This window comes from Trichechus manatus, unplaced genomic scaffold (assembly GCF_000243295.1).
Source record: "Trichechus manatus latirostris isolate Lorelei unplaced genomic scaffold, TriManLat1.0 scaffold00079, whole genome shotgun sequence".
Taxonomy (NCBI): Eukaryota; Metazoa; Chordata; class Mammalia; order Sirenia; family Trichechidae; genus Trichechus; species Trichechus manatus.
Window position 1 is genome coordinate 1,454,256 of NW_004444015.1, and position 20,087 is coordinate 1,474,342.

The 20,087-nt window shown below is 38.3% G+C and overlaps 1 protein-coding gene across 1 annotated transcript in view; it reads right to left on the reverse strand.

Moving 5' to 3' along the window:
- Positions 1–1,554: 1,554 nt before the first annotated feature.
- The window catches only part of FMR1NB (FMR1 neighbor), a 22,407-nt gene continuing 3,874 nt past the window's right edge, over positions 1,555–20,087 (reverse strand). The window contains exons 2-5 of the mRNA XM_012556814.1: positions 13,688–13,807; positions 10,776–10,910; positions 9,310–9,406; positions 1,555–1,714 (exon numbers count right to left, since the gene is read on the reverse strand). Of these exons, the coding sequence (XP_012412268.1) occupies positions 1,555–1,714; positions 9,310–9,406; positions 10,776–10,910; positions 13,688–13,807 (512 nt within the window). The remainder of the gene's footprint in view (positions 1,715–9,309; positions 9,407–10,775; positions 10,911–13,687; positions 13,808–20,087) is intronic.

A 20,087-nucleotide genomic window follows, 5' to 3' on the forward strand; every position in this document is an offset into this window, starting at 1 on the left:
TGGTGTTCTGTACACAGCTATTCTTGACCTTGACCACCCAGAAACAGAGACTCAGACACAGCAGGGCGTGCCATCACCACAAGCCTTAATGACACACGGCACTGCAGGCTGCCTTAGAGGGTACAAAGTGCTTTTACACACGTGCAACTGCATTTCATTGTTTAGCAGTCCAATGAAATACTAGGGAAAGAACCGAGGGTCTAACTATGAGTCAACCATGGCTTGGGCAGGTTAAAGGGCCCGCCCAAGATCACTGAGTTAGGACCATAACTTAGCTGTTTGAATCATCCATGATCATGGAGCTAAAGGTGGGGATGCAGATACCTGGGTGAGAATCCTGCCTCTTCCACATACTAGCAAGTTATTCAAAACTCTGAGAAATTCAGGTCCCTTGCGTGTGATATTAATGATATTATTCAATAATTTCCGCATTCTTCTGGATCATCTATTCGCTAAATCAGTGTTTGTGGTTACTTTGTACAACATAATTACCACAAACAATGAGAACTGACTGCATTACCTTGTTTAAATTATATATACACACACACATATCATACATACACTTACACAGCACCTTGTACAAAGATTCCCTTTTGTTGCTCCTGAGATAAGTCGCTTTTCCTATTCATCTTGTTTTGCAGATCGGTGAACTGAAGCTCATGAATGTTAAGGGACTTGGCCAAGCTCACACTGTCAATAATGTCAGAAATGCGACTGACGCCAGAGGCTCCTGACACTGAGGTCAATGATCCGCTTATCCCACCTCCTCTGTTTCTCTGTAACTGAGGCTAGAAATTAAAGTCTTAGATTTGAGTAGTGTGTTGCAATTTCCGAAGCATTTTCACATACACTATATTGTTAAAACCACACAAAAAAAACTCAGATGGCGCTATTAAGGAGCTGAAAGGTTGCATTACTTGCCCATGGAAACACCACTGAAGTATATCCCTTTTCTCATCAACCATTTCACTCTTACTTGACCCTTCACAATTATTTCTGGGAGGAGTCGTCTGAGGTCAAAGTGAAGGGAATCTGCAACTCTGGCCAGTGAGGCCCAGGGAGCCCCGAGTGGTGACTCTGAGATCCCCACTCTCAATCTCTTCTAGCACTGGGTTTTTTGGAGGGGAGGGTAGCTGAAACTAACAGCTAGGAGCCAGGATTTGATCCCAGGTCTGTCAGACCCCTAAGGCCATACTCTTTCCCCTGCAGAGGTGGTGTGGGCAACACACATGGAGGACTGTGGTCATTATTATCTACCAAGGGCATCTGCCATGGAGCCTCCAAGTCAGAGCAGACAGATTCCACTTCTTTGCTGCCCCTGAAGGGCTGAACTACGTGTATCAAATAATGTGGCATCAAAACAGCTTGGCGCATCTCTTGTCCACCTTCCTACCATCCAAACATCCTTAGTGATAATATCATTCCAGAAGCTGACACTACTGTGGTCCAAGGATTCGTGGAGTAAAAAATAAGTATCAGTCAAACCAAGACGATGACAGAAATATAAAGCTAACAAGAATCAGATACTAAGCACTTCAATTTTATATCCTATTGTCAATTACCTCCAGACTCTTCCTCCCTTTCATCACTCTGTCCTTCCACATCTTCCGTTACTGCCTCTAACAATTCAGTATCCATCTTCGGTTTGTTTCTTTGCTTCTTCAAACCCTTTAAAATTCTGTTGACTTTCCTTTGGAAAGGATTGGCCCATTTGCTGTAATATTAAAAGTTCAAGCAAAACCTTATTTCCCAACAGTGATAGAACAGTAACAATGAGAGTTTATAAAGGATATTTGCCTACATAACGTGTTCCACTCTCCCACATGATTTTTTTATAACTCCCCAGATTTCATAGACCTGATAGAAAGTATTACACTTGGCTCACACATATTTATCATTTTAACCATCATTATTACTCTATACAGAGTCATTTTGATCACTTGATCCTCCACAACAAGGATGCTGTCCTACTTCCCTTTGCTAACATCAATGCTACACATCCTTCACGAACCAGCTTACATGTTACCTTCTCCCCCTACTATGAACTTCACAATAGTAACAGTTAACACTGCATTAGAATTTACAATTTTCAAAGAACTTTCACTTACAATCACTATGATTTGGTATTTAATCCTGTGCTTGTGTTTGCACAGATGGTGAGGGGAGGCAGTTGAGAGGCGATCATATGCCAAGAACTTGGCTAGGTGCTTTATATGTTTTATCTCATTTAATTTTCACAAAAACCCTAAAAAGTGGATACTGTGTTTCCTATTTGCAAATTTAACTGGGCCTTAGAGAGGTAAGATAACTCACTCAAGGTCACACACGGCTAGTAAATAGAGATGCCAGGATTTGAACCCACGTCTGCTCAACAGCACCCTTCCATTAGACCACATTGCAGTGTTGGCTAATAATGGCTAACAGCAACAGGTATGATAGACTTCCTATGTGCATAATCTCATTAATCTTCATGATGACCTAATGAGGCAGGTATTAGTTTTATCATTTCCATTTTTCAAATGGTGAAAGTGAGGCATCAAGAAGGAAAGTAATCTGCCCAAGGTCACCAAACTACTCAATACTTGAGCCAGGATTCAAAACCAAACCTGCCTAAATCTAAGGCACAACCTCTTCCCCACTAGGTTAGCCAGCCTCTTTCTCCCCTCTGAGCTTGTAAAATGCCTTCAAGCTGGAACCTTATTTCATATCTCTGTATACCCCACAGAGCCTGGCACACACTGGGGGCTCAGGAAATATAGCTGACTTTTATGTTTTTGCTTATAGGACTTTCAACTTTCACTTTCTAAAGAACTAAATACAAGCCAAGGATAAAAAATAGAAATGTTGATGGCAGAGGTCAGGAGAAGACCCATAACAGAGAGAGAGAAGGATCTGCATACAATATTACGAAGAGGGCACGACAGAGGACTAATCCTGTCCTCAGCTCAATGCAAGTAGCACACAGAAGGGGACATATGACAGTGCTAGTTAGGGGGACACAGCAGACCAGGCTCCGAGCATGTGAAGCCCAGAGATAGATAAGACTGCCTTTGAAATGATGACTCTGAAGGTAATATTCACTTTTCTCCCCTAAAACTGCATTACTGGGTTGTCACTAAGCTCTACTAGGTAAGACAGATGTAGGGCAAAGAAACACTTTTTACTCAATTCATCCTAAAAAAAGGCTCCAGGCATAAATGAAATAGTGAGCGAAGGCCAAAAATATATTTATATGATTTACCTATGGCCTCTTTATGCTGCAGTGTTGTTAACTGCAGTCTTAAAAAATAATAATAACTGAAACAACTACACAGTCCACAGTCCCTTATCTGAAACCCTTGGGGCCAGATGTGCGTCAGAATGCAGAAGTATTTGGATTTTAGAAGGGTAATATGAGATGATATACTGGGTATTACATGACACCCCCCTGAGGTCCGAGGCAGCATCTCATAATCCAACACAGGAATACTTCTGCAACAAAAATACATGAATATTCATGCCAAGTGGGATAAATAATGATCATAAAGAGTTGCAGGTCGGGTCAAATGAGGTTTTGCTGCCAAGTGAGCTAGGAAAAAAAAATTTAGATTTGCAGAACTTCTTCAATTTCAGAATTTTAGATAAGGAATTGAGGACTTGTACTTCAATGACGTCAATATACCCTACTTTACATAATTAAAATGACTATATTTTCTTTATCCGTAGATTTTATTTGAAATTAGGTGGTAAACACAGAACTAGAACCCAGATCTTCCTAAATATTCTTTCTACTCCATACCTCTGACATACTCTGATGGATGAGAGCAAGGCTTTGGGGAACAGTCACAGTTGGGTGAACAAAGAAAAGCAGACTGAGCTGGGTCAGAATGGTAAGGGGAATAATGAAGTCCAAGGGAGGAAAAGTTCAAGAAGGGGAAGTAGACACTGTATTATATGACAAAAAAGGTCAAGTTGGGTAGGAATTGAGAAAAGGCCTCTGCATTTTACAACAAGGCTATTAGTTACTTGGCAACGAATTGTTCTCTTTAATAGTACCTATGATTCCAGAATTCTCTAAAATGCTGCCCTTGGAGTCCCTTGCTATGGGAACACCTCAGACATGTAATCCACTTATAATGAGGTTCTCTTATTATTTCAGTAGCTAAATTACCTTGAACAGGGTTCAAGAAGAACTGGATTTATACAGATTTCAAATCTATAGTGACTCATGTTAGAGCAAGGTTCCAGGTTGTTCACGTTCTGATCTGATCATATTTTATAAAAGTTCTTAGAGCCTAGCCATACTTTCAAATGTTACAGATTTTATTTCCTTTCTCTCCATTCATATGTATATAAACCTAGGAACTTCAAACCTTTCAGCAGTTGGCTAATTACTGCATAAAGCTTTGCAAAATAACATTACTAATTATATTGTACAGTATAATGAAACACACAAACACGGGGATTTGAAAATGTAAATGCCTATTTTTTAAACTCAATGGGTGATGATTTTTAGGCAATTTTTGACACATTTACTCCCAATTCTTTACCTCTCATTCTAAGAAAATAAGTAGCATTAAGACTATCTGCATACTGAAAACCACATTATAATACAGAGAATCACACAGCAGGATTTGCCTAAATGTAGAAATTTTCAGTAACAGCCATCTGGCAAGTAGCAACATTGAAAGTGTATGGGGGATGTGCTTTTTACATCATTTGCATGTCAGATCATCTACAGTCTTAAAAAATCATAGCTTTTTTATTAGTTGAAAGAAAATTGATAGGTTTGTATTTTCATCTGATTTTTTACTTAATTCAGTTACAAATTCAACCTAAGACAAAACAACAGAAAAATGTGCATCATCTGAGTTTAACAGGCATAGCATTATAATGCTTGAATTTTTTACCTATGTACACACTCAAGTATCATACCACTATATAATATACAGATGTTTAATTGGCATATGCATATGGATTTAAACCTTACCTAAAAACAGGCAAAGATTAGAAACTGAATTTGGCACTCAAGACTACTGCTGTTGGCACTCTATTACTGTAAGAGGAATAACTCAGCTATCTCATTCCCCACCCTTCCCTGTTTCTCTTTTGTCCTCCATCCACCTGATCTTTTCCTTCCTTCTTCTCTACGTAAGTCTTAAGCCTACTAGTGACACTTAAACCTAATGAGGCTTCTGATCCCTATTAATAAAGATAAAAATAGATCTTACATAACCTTGAGGATGCAGTGAATTTCAAACCACATTTTACATGCTAGCTTAAAGAAGGCTATTCATAACAATTTCTTAGAAAGCTCTTCACTAATGTTCTCTACCCCTTTTGTACATGTGCAACCAGTTCAAGCCAACTTGAGTTCTCTGTGTACCTAGTTAGTATCACACTTGAGCTCAAGTCAAGTAGAAGTAAACTAGAAATTCAGTTGTAGATTATTCCAGGGACAAAGTTCAGCTACCTCCGCTCAGAAATAACAAGAGGTTTAAGGAGTCTATAGTGAGGAGACCCCATCTGGATTAAATGAATTCTGTGAGAAGACCCCCTCCCCATCTTATCCAAATCTTGTCTTCCCTTCAAAACTCAGTTCAAATGTCACCTCCACCACGGAGCCTACTCTTTCCCTTCCCAATCACCCTCATCTCCACTGCCTCAGAACTTTCGTAAGTTATTGTCACCGCTCATTTTAGTCCTTAATTATATTCTATCTTACATTGCTATTTAAAATGTGTAAGGCTTGGGATTTGTTTTAAGGTACATTTAAGCTCCTTAAGAGTAGGGCCTAAGTCTTACCCATTTCTGTATCCTGCCCAGTACCTAGCACAAGCAGACACTGAATAAATACGGTCAATTGTGGAACACATGAATGAGGCACCAAAAGAATACGTTTGGCTCTGGAGAGTGATTATCCTTTTCATTTAAAGGGCTTTTATGTCTCCCACTTGTTTAGATTACTTCTCATTTTTCATTCCTCTAATTCAGTTGGGAGCTCCTTAGGTGATCTGTAAACAAAGGTGCTGTCCAAACTGCAGGACTGGAGTAATGCTGAAAGGTCCATTTGTTTGGGCTTGCAACTGAAGGCCAGTAAAGGAGAGCTACAACAGCGGTCTCCTGAAGTAAAGCTTCACTATTTAGTAAAGTATAGGACAGGATCCAGCAGGGAGAGGTGCTAAGGGTTTCTTCCAATCCCTCAAGAGTTCTTCCAACAAAGAGACCCAGATTGGGTTCCTGCAGATCTGGATTTGGCTTTTAGCCCCTCTGAGTTAGACAAATAACTGTGTTTGGATTTTTTTTTTTTAAATAAACAACTACATATTGATTTTACTGCTACATCTATTTCCCTTTTACGGGATTATTTTACCTAATATTTCATCTATTTATTTATCCTTTGAAATGGAAAACCGGAAATGAGTTGAGGAGATAGTTCTAAGGAGATACTTTACCCTCCAAAAAGTGGGGGGGGGGCGGGTGGTTAGCAGCCTTTGGCCTCCACTTAGCCCCTTGTTTGGTAAAGGATGGGATCTCTGTTCTAACACAATTATCCCCCTTGCCTCTAAAGTCAGCCTTCCAGGAAAAGCTGAGTGTGTCCCATCCACCCTCAACCACTGCTCCTGGAAATTCCAGCTAAAAAGCAGGCCGGATCAGCCACCTGGTCCGGGGTTGCCACAGGCAGCTCAGGATGACTAATGGAACAATACCTCTTACACAAAAACAGTAAAATAAACAAATAAACTTGCACACGAATGTTTACAGCAGCTTTACTCATAATTGCCAAAAACTGACAGTAACCAAGATGTTCTTCAATCATGGGCTAGATAAATAAACTGTGGTCCATTCATACAGTGGAGCATTATTCAGTGATTAAAAAAAACCAGCTATCGAGCCCCAAAAAGATGTGGAGGAAGCTTAAATGCATATTGCTAAGTGAAAGAAGTCAATCTAAAAAGCCTTTGTGTTGTACTGTGTAATTTCAACTATACGATATTCTGGAAAAGGCCAAACTATAGCATCAGTTAAAATATCAGTGGTCACTTGGCTTTTGGGGGTGTGGGAGCTGAAAAGGATGAATGGGTGGAGCACGGGGCATTTTTAGGCCAATAAAACCTGTATGGATTTTAGTTAATAATCATGCATCAATATGGGTTCATCAATTGTGACAAATGTACCACAGGCATGCAAAACATTAACAGAGGAAACTGTGGGCAGGGGACGAGGGAGTGTATGGGAAACTCTCTGTACTTTCTGCACAATTTTTCTGTAAACCTAAAACTGCTCTAAAAATAAAGTCTACTTAAAAAAACAAAATTAAAAAATAATAAACCAAAATTTATGGTTTCCCATATACAGGTAGTCCCCGACTTACAATGGAGTTTTCCGTTCCAATGATTCTGTTGTAAGTCTGTTCTGACGTAAGTTGAATATCTCATTTTTTTTTTAATTTTAATTATTATTACCTTTTATTATCAGTGTCTTTATAAATCCCATCTTTTTGTCTTTGGGGGTTGGAAACATTACATATAAACTTACAGATATATTTTAATACATGCATACATACATATTACTAACGATAAGATGTGCAAAAAAGAAAGACAGTTGTAAGTGCAGTTCATCGTAACTCGAATACATCATTAAGTCAAGACTACCTGTATACTTATTCACATTAATTCAAGCCTTTCAAGCAGTTTGCATTATGCAGAAAGAAGAAAATATAGTCTTATCAAGGGATAATCGTTTGGATTTCATTTTAGAAAAAAATCCAGTGGACCTGAACATCCTCATAAAACTCCTTGGCAGAAGGCACAACAGAGCACCCATAATGAAGTTATTATACCAGGCTTATTATACTCGACTCCCTCTAAATTGTATGGCCTAATCTTAGTCACCAATTTCTAGCAAATATAATTTCATTTTTATTCATGAGTAATCTTTTATATAAAACTAAGCTTTGAAGAGAAGAAGGAAGGGTCAAAAATTCCATTCCCACTCCCCCAATCACCTGGTAAAAAGAAAAAACCCAAAAGGCACAGGAATAGAGATCACTCATTCAGAATAGGAAACTAAAGTGAAAACTGAGAAAAGAATTGACCGTAATATGTAAACTGGAATAGTGAAAATGCTGTGACCCAACAGTGGTCTCCAAATGGTCTGTTAAAGAGATGTAAGCAATGAGAAAATGGGCTTCATGATCAGGGTTAAACGCCCTTCATAAAACAGACAACCAGGCAAACTGCCAGGATTACCAAGTCACTTGATAATTTCCAGAAACTTCAGGCCTCTGATAACCTTATCCTAGTCACTGAAAATATAAATTATGTATATATAATCCAACTCCATCCACTATATATTTTTCACTCATTCACTCATTGTTTCATTCAACAAAAACGTATTAAGCATCCACTATATGTGAGGCAGTCTGCTACGAACCGAGACTACAATGAGGAATATGACACATTCTGAGCACTCAAGGAAAAGCTACACAAGAGTAAAAAAAGCAAGACTTGATCCTTATAGAAAGTTAAGGTACAAATGTCCTATAAATCTTCCAGTGAAATATGAATCATTTTTTGGTAACTCAAACACTACTTTCCCATCAACTCATATAAAAACTTCAAAGATGCTTAACCTTCAACAGGCACTTTCTCTTTACCAGAGAATTTAAGGAAGTACTAGTTCTCAGAGTCATGCAAGTGCTGACCCTGCATTTGCACAAACCTGAGAGTTAGCATCTCCTTAAATTTTGCACCCCAAGATCCCCTCTCACCTCACCCTAGTCCTGGCCTTGCTCTGGACCTCCACACCCACCGTGTCCCAGTAGATGGGGAGCTATTAAAAAAAAAAATCACTTAGAAGCGTCACGCCAGTAGTCCACTGGAATTTTGCTCAAGATGCTAAGAAGGAATCTCGCACAAATTTGCTTGAAGACTGACCAAAGCCTTAAGGCCCAATGGTAGATGACCATCTAACACAATGGATACTAACACATACTCTGGGGAATTCTCCTGATTTGCAGTTAATAACCAGCAGTCCCTACTCTACACACACCCAACATGTTGATTCATTTTTCCTTCCAACTGGAGTCTTGTTTAATGATGGAATGTACAGACTACACAAGAGGATAGCTTGAATTGATGGAAAAATAGACTAATGTGCATTTTAAAAAATATTATGGTCACTACTTTTAGGTTTTTCCCAAGCTAGCCTGTTTGAAACAAAAGGGACACAAATACAATCCCTGTGTTTCTGGAGCATCTGAATAAATGTGTCTACACAAAAATATCCAAGTATGCTTAGCAATCAACAAATAATATGTTTGCCTACCTCCTCCGGCAAAAAGAGCAGCAACAAACGGGCACAAATCCCAGGATGATCACGCTGCTCACACCAACCAGAAACATCCGGAACATCTGTGTAGGCTCTGTTGGTTTAATTATATCCTGTTACTTTTATGACTTAAGCAAGAGAAGCAAATCTGAGCTCTTTCACAAAGTCTTTATAGAAAACTACCAGTTAATAAAGTAAAATGAGGAGGGATTCTTATATGACAGGTAGATACATATCCTTGCTACTCTATAAGCAGCAGGAGCTTATGAAATGTTTTTGGAATACAACTAAAGGCTACATTTTAAATACGTGCCCCTCAATGGAAGCTTTAACAAAATGATCCTACTGTTTTTGTTAACAGATTATTGCAATGCATAGTATACATTTCTTCCTATGGCCATAAGTGCTTTCTCCTTGGCCGTATGTTACACATCCTTGAGCACTCAAGGAGCAAATTAAGCTATGAACAGTTAACTTGGTAAAGGAGCAGCTTATTAAATGTTTACTTCCAAATTATAAAACATTAAATTAAACAAGGAATCAAGAATTTGCAGGTGAATAAGCATATTTTATTCTTACATTCATTTAGAAATACATTCTAATATGATTGGGGAATTGTAAGTCACGGTTCAATTTTTGTCATCTACAAGAACCAACTGTCTGTTTACAGAGAATATAAAAATCAAACTGATGAACGAATTATAAACACAATGTGACAGTGTTAAAATTGTAATACTATATTCATGATCAGGTTTCAGCTTCCATTATTAATACTAGATGTTCAACAAAGAACTGGAAATTGAATAGGGACTGTATTAACCTAAGAAACTGTTTTGCCTACATCCTTTCTGAAGTATTTGTTAGTGTGCCATCATATCAAATATGCTCATTGTGGGACCAACTGGTAATATGCCCCATCATCCAAATGAAGGCAGAAAACAGACTGCCTAGTTCTCACAACTTTGTAAAGAAAAAAACAATCTTAAGAAGCTAATTCAAAAACAAAACAAAGAAAAACTAATAAGCTTTAACAAAAAACAATCAAGTCTACTGTTATACACTTAGATGCTGAAGGAGAGCTAAATGGGAAAAATCCTACTCAGGAAGAGAAGCTGGACAGAGAAAAGAAAGCAGACGTATGCCCAACTGGTGTCTTCTCCCAGGCATTGAGGGTTCCACCTCACAGAGCCTGGAACCTTCGGGACATTAGACAGAGAGCAACTAAAGCTAAAGAGGTGAGACTCACTGTGAGCTGCCATAGGTACCATCCAAGGGCTAACCAGAAACAGCCCACGAAGAGAGTCCTGACCACCTCAGGACCTTCAAAGGACAGTGTTGCTCTAGGGCTGGGAGCCCCCCTTTCGTGTTAAGCTGGGACTTCCCAATTTAAACTGATGCCATTGTGACCTGTTTATTCCATTTTTAAAGACAGAAATATAAAAAATAGAAGAAGATGAACTTACTATCTCTTAATGGGACAAAACAGCCAAAGTCACTGGTCTCGGAATAACAGCATTTGTACTTCAAACATTCGCTCGCGTTAAGATCCTTCTGTCCATTACAAGCCTCTACCACCTGATTCTCTTTTGGAATGCATGCTTTTAGAAACAGAAATCCAACAAAGAGAATTCAACATGGTTAATAAGCATTTCCCCTAATTAAACAATTATTGCAAGGCAAAACAACAACAAAGAAAACAGGCTAGTACATTTAAAGAAAAGACCGAATGATATATACAAATCATGATGCATGCTGAAAAAATAAGAGTTCAACTAAAAATTACCACAAAGGTATTTAACATCACATTTTCAATTCTAGATGAACTGCAGAAAAAACATAAATTGTTAACAGATCATTAGTAAGGTAGTTTTAAAAGGACTATAAAATCATGTGGTGAGTGGTGGTGATTCAAAAATATCACAGAAGGAACTAAATAACAAGAACAGGCCAAACTCCCTTGAAACTAACACTCTGTTAAAATAATGCCACAGATACTCTCTCACTTAATCTGACTAAGCTACAGAAACTCACTGAATGCCTCAATGAGAATTAATGTAAGTAAAATTCGCACAGCTTACCGACAGACAGTAAGTGATACTAATGGTACTGACCTACTTTATGTGAACACTTATCATATTGGCACTACGATGTATGTTTTAAATTCTTCCTTTTGGCCTTACGTTATAACTCTATAGTTTTGAATAGGCAATGATTTATGGCATGAACACCAAGATTCATGCACCTGCAATAAATTCTCACATATCTGAATCTAAGACTTACAATGTCAAATAAGTGATTTTTTAATATCCTTCTTTATAAGAGAAACAAATGACAACCACAAAGGCCGATAACTAAAAAGTAGTAACTGATGTTTTATGATCACTCTAAAGCACTTCAACATCAACAAAGAACAATATAATTGTTTTAAGCATACTTTTACCTCTTAACATATTATATTCCTCTTCTTTAAAAATAGGCAATTCCTGAAGCTGAGGTCGAAATTATAAGGGCTGCCATTCATTAAGCACCCATCTGGGCCAGGCACCTTGCTTTATCTACATTATTACTAATCTTCGAAACACACTGCCAAACCGAGTCTAACAATCTCCATTTTAAAGATGAGAAAATAAAGGATGTAAGTACCAAATTCAATGTATACCAGTCAGCCAGGATATTCATTCCCCAAACATTTTAGACATGTGAGCGTTTAGCCCACTTTGTTGCTATGCACTCTAAGCAATCTGTTCTTAATTCTGGCAAGCCTAGGGTGACTCTACTCCCCCAGATGTTGGACTGCATCTGGAAGACTGTGTTCAGCGCTGGGCACCACACACCCAGAAGAGGGTGACAACAGACAGAGCCTGCTCAGAAATGGAATGAACTTCCTGCATACTGAGTTCCTCCCCACTGGCGTTGTTCCAACACCACTGCCCAGGAAGGCTTAAGAGAGGGTTTCAAAACATACAAGAGACTGAAGTAGATAGCTTGAAGAAAACCCGTTACCAGTTGCCGTCAAGTCGACTCCGACTCGTGGCAACCCCAGATGTTGCAGACTAGAACTGTGCTCCACAGGGTTTTCATGGCTGTGACCTTTCTGAAGCAGATCGCCGGGACTTTCTCCCTAGGTGCCTCTGGGTGGGTTCAAACCAGCAACCTTTCAGTTAGCAGCCAAGCGCTTAACTGTTAGTGCCACCCAGGGACTCCAATGATCACTAAGTCCCTTCTAATGCTGAGCTTCTTTTTTTTTAAATACTTATACTGCATCTGATGGACTTTCGATTAGATAGTAAAATTACCTTTCAGACTGAAATTACTAAGAGACACTAGTGATGTTGAAGAAGAAAAAGGGTACAACCATTTTTATCAGGTTTAAGTATATCATTTGATCTAGAGGGAGAAGGGATCAACTGACCTCTTGAGCTTCCCTGCCAGTATGTCTCAAGGTTATCATTTTAATCTCTAAGAAGCGAATTTTTAACAAACAACAGTCCAATGACAACACAACAGACTTTAAAAAAAAAATACCTGAGTGGAACGAGTATTCATTTGCAATTATCCAGGGGAGGAAATAAATCGGTTGAAAGTATTTCACATTTTATGAACCTTTTCAAAGAAGACAGTATGTATATTTTATAAATATTTAGTCATCGTTTTCAAAAATTTCAATCAACCTAGGTCAGATATTTGTCTTAAACTTATATACCTACATCTAATTTTATTAAAATAAACTCTGGATGATTTTTAATAAAAGCTTTATTTATAATTCACATATGTCGATTTCTGTGAAGCTTCTCCTTGAAAGGGCACCACATGCTGTACAAAATGAAACGGTTTCATTTGTGGTTAATAATCCTCAGGGGTCATCAAGTGCCTAAAAAACGCATTATATACAGATTCACAACAAGACTGTGCAACTTGAAACCTGAAATTTTTATCGTTAAAACAGATGGGAAAACATCTGGTATATTCCATAACATCAGGGCCACACAGTACCCTGCTTAATGCCACAGAAGACACCTATTTCACAATACTGGGACAGTGACTAAATTTCAGGCAAGACCATTAAGGTAAATTGTGAAAGGTTTAAAATATTTGTGAAAGAAAAGTATTTTATAAAGAGGAACAAATATCTATTGATTGTCTTACAAATGTTGTCTCAGTTCATCCTCACAATTCTTTGTGGTAAATATCTTCATGTTAAAGATGAGGACAATGAAGTTCAGAGAGTATCTTGTCTAAGACAAAGGGCAGAGCCAGAACTGAAACTCAGGTATGTCTGACTCCAACGCCACATGCCACACTACCTCCTAAACATTTAACTACTGTTGTCAAAACAAGGATACTGGTGGGGAAAAAAAATCAAATAAGAACTTACTTGTTGGAGAAAAAAAGCTTAACAGAGTTTCCATCACAGATTCATTTCCCGGAGACTGTCCATCGGCATTCTTATTGATCCACAGAACATACTCGTTTGGGGACGTAGAGTTTGAGAACCCTTTAGAAGAAGTAAAGTTATTAATGCCAACATATAAAGTATTTCTCACTTCTGACAAACCTTTTAATAGGAATTCCCTTTGCTTCGTAAGGATTTAAAACAGTTACGGAAAGTCTAATAGTTAACAGATAATGTACTTTCACCTCATAACAGCTTAGGTATTGTTATTAATCAGAATACGATTCTGGCATAAGATTGAAAAATTGAGTACTAGGTTTACAAGTGCTTAACCTATAGGCTGAAACTCCCCACTGTTATGCTGTATACTGATTTACAATAGTGAATTTGCTAGCAGTGACTTTGAGGGGCCTAATCAATTGACAGCTTGGAAACAGTATTGTATTCAAACTAAATCAGGTATTAGCAACAATCTCATCACAGAAACTCTTGGTAAAGATACCGGCTTTTTTATTTACTGATAAAAATAAAGGCCTTACGTACAGTAATCCTTCCTTATCCTTCTTCCTGGTTACTTCAAAGAAGCTGTTTTTAGTCTTACTTTCAGAATCCCTCCAATATAAAAGGCTATCCTTCTTTCCCACAGTATGGATGTGTCCCTATCATTACTATGTATCTTCTAACACTTTCTTTAATAACTTCACAGTATTCCATCATAGGGCTCTTTGATAACTTATGTAGCCATTCCCTCATAGGAAGACATTTAGGTTGTTTCCACTTTATTGACATTACAAAGAAAACCGTAATAATTATCATCAGAGCTATATATTTGCAGATATTCATGACAAATTCCTTAGGATAAATTCTTAAAGAATAGCTCTTGACTATGGCCAAATTACCTTCCAGAAAGGCTGCACCAATGTGCACTTCTACCAGCAGTGCATGCAAGCACCAGCTTTCTTGCATCCTCACCTTTTTTTCATTTGCCAGTTTACTAGCCAAAATAATGACATCTCTTTGGTTTTCATTTTCACCTTTGATTATCAGTGAGGTGAAATCTTTCATAAATTTGTTGCATAATAAATTACTCCTTAATCTGCCATATATGTTCCAAAGAGTCTTTTAAAAGGAGTCAGGTACCTTTTCATTTTTTTATGGTGTTTCGGGAAGTTCAGAAGTTTACAATTTTCTAGGTAATCAAATCTATCAATCTCCTCCTTTATTATCTCTGCCTTTCAGATAATGTTTAGAAAGATATTCTAGACTCTAACATTTTCTTCTAACACTTTCATGGTTTCACTTTTTTAAATTAAAATCCTTAATCCACCTGGAATATATTTTGGAATATGTTATGAAGTAGGGATATATTTTTTCTAGTTATCCCGATATCATTTATTAAATAATCCATCTTTTCCTACTTGTGCCATCATCATCATACTCTAAGTCCTCAGACATTCATAGGTATGTTTCTTGACTTTATATTCTATTCCACTAACCAATCTGTTTATTATGCACCAATACCGCTGCTATAATTTATCTTATGTTGTTATACGTTTTAATAACTGATCTGGCAATCCTTTCATTAGTCTTTGTTACCAAAATTTTATCTGTAATTCTGAAGTATTTTTTAGATGAACCTTAGAATCATTTTGTCAAGTCAAAGAAAATCTAGTAAGATTTTTATCGCATTATGTTCGTTTAACATTCATTCGAAAAACATTTATTGTGTGTTCCATGGAGAGAACTGACATCTTTACAATATCTTCCTATCCAGGAAGTGGTTTGTTTCTCCATTCATTCAAGTCTCTTTTTATGTCCATGAGTAAGGTTTCTAGCTGCATTAATACAGGTCCCGCACATTACTTATTATGTTTATTCCCAGACATCATATATATTTTATTGTTATGTGAATGTCATCTTCTATTTCGCTACATCTTCTAGCTGATTATTACTGGTATGTAAGAAAGCTATTGATTGTTGTTCATGTATTTTATAACCTACTTAGTTGACTCCCATTAGTTCTCATTGTTCTTCAGTTTTGTTCCCGATAGATAATCATATTAAAACTAAATGCAGATGGTTTTACCTCCTTTCTTTCCAATATTAACCCCTCACTTCTTTTTCTTCTTTTGCTGCATTGCCTAGGAACCTCTAAAAGTAGGTTGAATAATAATAGCTATGATAATGGGCATCCTTGAGTCGATCCTGACTTCAATGGGAACGTGCTAGTGCTTCTTCATGAAATATAATGTTGGCTATTACTTTTAGATATTCTTTATTAAATTAAGGAGGTATTCCTCTAGTCCTGGTTTACTGCAACTTTTCTGTTGCTGTTTTGTTTTTAATGAGGAATGGAAGTAAGATTTTATCAAATGCTTTTAACATCTACTGCCATAACCATATTTCCCCTCTGCCTATTAATTATTGAATATTAATATATTTTCTGATATTAAAATATTTTTGCATTCCTGAAATAAATAATGCTTTATGTAGGCCTTTTGGATCAACATTCATAAGTGAAGTGTGTGTCTGTAGTTGTCTTTTTAGTGCTGTATCTGTAGGTTGTGGCATGAGGATTATACCTGCTTCATAAAATGAACTGTGAAGGTTCTCGTTGTTTTTTCTATACTGAAACAGTTTAAACAGCATAGGAATTATTTGATCCATTAAAGGAATGGAAAAACTTATCCATAAACAGTCTGAGTCTGTATTTTTTGGAGAGGGGTAGTTCTTCACTTATAATTTTTAAATCTCCTTTTTATCTGTAATTATATCTTTTTTCTCATTTTTAATGAGACCACCTTCCACGGTTACCTGAATGTGTATTCTTGGCCTGTAGTGTACAATGAACTCTATTATAAATGTTAAATTAAACTAAAGGATATTATTCAAATGCTCTATATCTTTCAATTTTTTCTATCAAGGACTACAAGACATGTATCGACGTCTTTCACAATAATGGTTTTGTCAATTTCTACTTGAATTTCTTAAACTACCTGTTTTATATATTTCAATAGTATGCATAAATGTTCATTCATGAGAATTTTATCTTCAGTGTATATTACATATATTGCTAGTATAAGAATAACCATTGGGTCCTGTTCACTTTTTTTCTCCTAACTCCTACTCATTCAGTAAATACTGAATACCTATATTCTAGCTGCTGGTGATACATCAGTGAACAAGTCAGGCAAGATCCCTGCTCTCATGGAGCTTACGATCTAGTGGAGCAGACAGACAAAAAAAAAAAGAAGAAGAAAATTAAAAAAATAATTACAAGTAGTAATGAATGCTATAAAAGAAACTGGATACTGCTACACAATAGAGCAGGGAACTTACTTTAAATAAGGGCTGCATCTCTGAGGGGATGATTATGAAGCCACTCCCCCCCCCAAAAAAAACAGGACTAGAAGCCAGCCACAAAAAGGACCTAGAGGAGTGCTCCAATACAGCAGACAACAGAGATGAATATCACCAGGCACACTTCTCCAGATGAGAGGGCCTGCTGCCTAGCGACACAGGGAGGGAGCTAAAGCTGGACACGGCCTTGACAGAACCTGTGCTCGGCATGGCCATCTGTTCACTCGCTGCCCCCCTTTCTTGAACCAGCACAACCGCCCTTGTGTGAAGCCAGCTGAGGCAGTGCCTCACTTCCCTCAGCGCACCTCTGAGATAAGCGGTGGCTCCAGTAGCGCACTGTGGCAGGACTCTCCACTCTAGGGTCTCTTCTGCAAATGGTGTGCTTCCTGAAGTCCCTCCTAGGATAGAGATTCATCCCTAACTCAGAATCCCCTGACTACCCTAGCCTCCAGTGCCTGCCAGGCAGGCTCATCCTTAGCCTGAGGTGAAACTCAGGTTGCTGCAACTTCTCTCGGTCTGGCCTTTGTTACATCTTTCAGAAATCCTTCCCACTTTCTAGTATATTGATGGCACCCTTCTTGGCGATCCAGGTTTTTCCCCATTATAGACTTTTGGTCATTTCAATGGGCATTTGAAATGGGGGAGGCAATTAAACATCTTCATTCAGATATGCACCATCTGTGGCAGCCTGAACTAAAAAGTCCTGCACATGTTTAACTGCACCCCTCTCCACCACAGGTTTCTTTCCCCATCCTGAAAAGACCATTATTTAAAACTAACTTGAGCAGAATTTCCCAAAGTGTGGTGTCAGTACCACTAGCAGTACATGAGATGATTTTAGGAAGAACACAAATAAACATTAATGGATTATTTATCATTTACTAGATATGTATGTATTTAAATGTACAGTAGAAAAAAAATGTATGACTAGCATATCAAACCCACCATGAGACCAAACAGAGTTAGTATCACTCGCCGTATGGCAAACCTTTATAAAATCCCCTTTAATATTCCTGTTCTTCCCTCCCTGGGACCAACTGTGCCCTCTCTCCTTTCTCTCTCTCTCCAAAAGCTTCCATCAGCCAGCCCCAGGTCTTTCCAGGTCTTCCTCTCCACCCAAGCAGCCTCCAGCCTCTTCTCCTGCTCATCCTCTCAGCCACTGATTTGCATCCTTAAACTCTCCTAGGGACTGAATTGTGTCCTCCAGAAAGATACACTGAAGTACTAAGCCCCATTGTCTGTGAACGTGATCTTATTTGGAAATAGGGTTTTTGAAGATATTATCAATTAAATTAACACAAAGTCATACTGGAGTAGGGCAGGTCCTGATCCAGTATGACTGGTGTCCGCATAAAAAGACGAAAAGAGACACAGATACACAGGGAAGATGGACATGAGAAGACAGAGGCAGAGACTGGAGTTACGCTGCAGCTGCTAGCCGAGAAATGCCTGGGGCTACCAGAAAAGTTGAGAGAAACAGGAAAGGACATTCCCCTAGAACCTTCAGAAAGGGCATGGCCTTGCGGAAACCTTGAATTTGGACTTCTAGCCTCCAGAAGGAGCCCTGGTGGCATGCTCAGCCACTAACAGAAAGGTTGGGGGTTCAAACCCACTACTGCTCCATGGGAGAAAAGACCTGGCAATCTGCTCCTGTAAAGATGTCAGCCTAGGAAACCCTATGGGGCAGTTCTACTCTGTCCTACAGGGTCGCTATGAGTTGGAATCAACTCGACAGCACACAACAACAGCCTCCAGAATTGTGAGACAACTTGTTTCTGTTGTTTTAAGCCACCCACTTTGTGGTACTTTTGTTATGGCAGCCACAGGAAACTGATACACACTCATCATCCTGCTCAGCACACAAAAGATTAGGAATCAAACTCACAAAAAAAGACCAGACTTACTAGCCTGACAGAGACTGGAGAAACCCCAAGAGTATGGCCCCCGGACACCCTTTTAGCTCAGTTATGAAGTCACTGCGGAGGTTCACCATTCAGCCATAGATTAGACAGCCCCATAAAACAAAACAAGACTAATGGGGCACAACAGTCCCGGGACAAGGACTAGAAGGCAGGAGGGGACAGGAAAGCTGGTAATAGGGAACACAAGTTTGAGAAGGGACAGTGTTGACATGTTGTGGGGTTGTTAACCATTGTCATAAAACAATATGTGTACTGTTTAATGAGAATCCATTTGTTCTGTAAACCTTAATCTAAAGTACAATAAAAAAATACAAAAAGTTAAAAAAAAAAAAGATTAGGAATCAGCTTCCTTAACATGCAGTGAGAAATGGTAAAGAACGAATTATGTTCCCTTGTCACAAAGGATTTTTGTTTTGTAATTTCCCTGTCACATAAACAAAGCCTGAAAATCCTACTACATTTCAAAGACAAATAAAACCAGACTCAGAGTTAGGTGTACTGTGGGGCTGCTTGCTTCATAGGTGTGGATTTCATGGACATGGACCTGTGCAGTCTCACAGGGTCCCATGCTTAGAAGGGCCCTGTGCTTACAAGAGCCCCACATTTGGTTTAATGCTCTGCTGTCACTGTCCTGAAATTCGTAATAAATTTTGAACAAGGGGCCCCATGTTTTCATTTTGCAAATTATATAATCAGCACTGGGGCGAGCGGAGAGAATGAGAGCCTTGGATAATGGTATCAGTGTGGAAAGGGAAAACAGTAGGGTTCTACTGGGGTATTATTAAGTTTAGGGTCTACCTATGTTGCAGTCTTTCTGGGATCAAACAGACCTGAATTTTCATCCTGGCTCTACCATATTCTAGTTGGTGAACTTGGGCAAATCAATAAACATCTCTGTGCCTCAGTTTACTCATATTCAAAAACGTGGATATTTATTTTGAAGGGTTGTAACGGGGTAACCTTAAGTCACAATGGACTCAGAGGCAACTAACAATAACAACAAAGATGCCATGAAAAGTCACACATGAAGTACAACATAAAATGAAATATTTTGTCATATGCCTTTCATTATTTATTTTTATTGTTTATATTTTTAATTT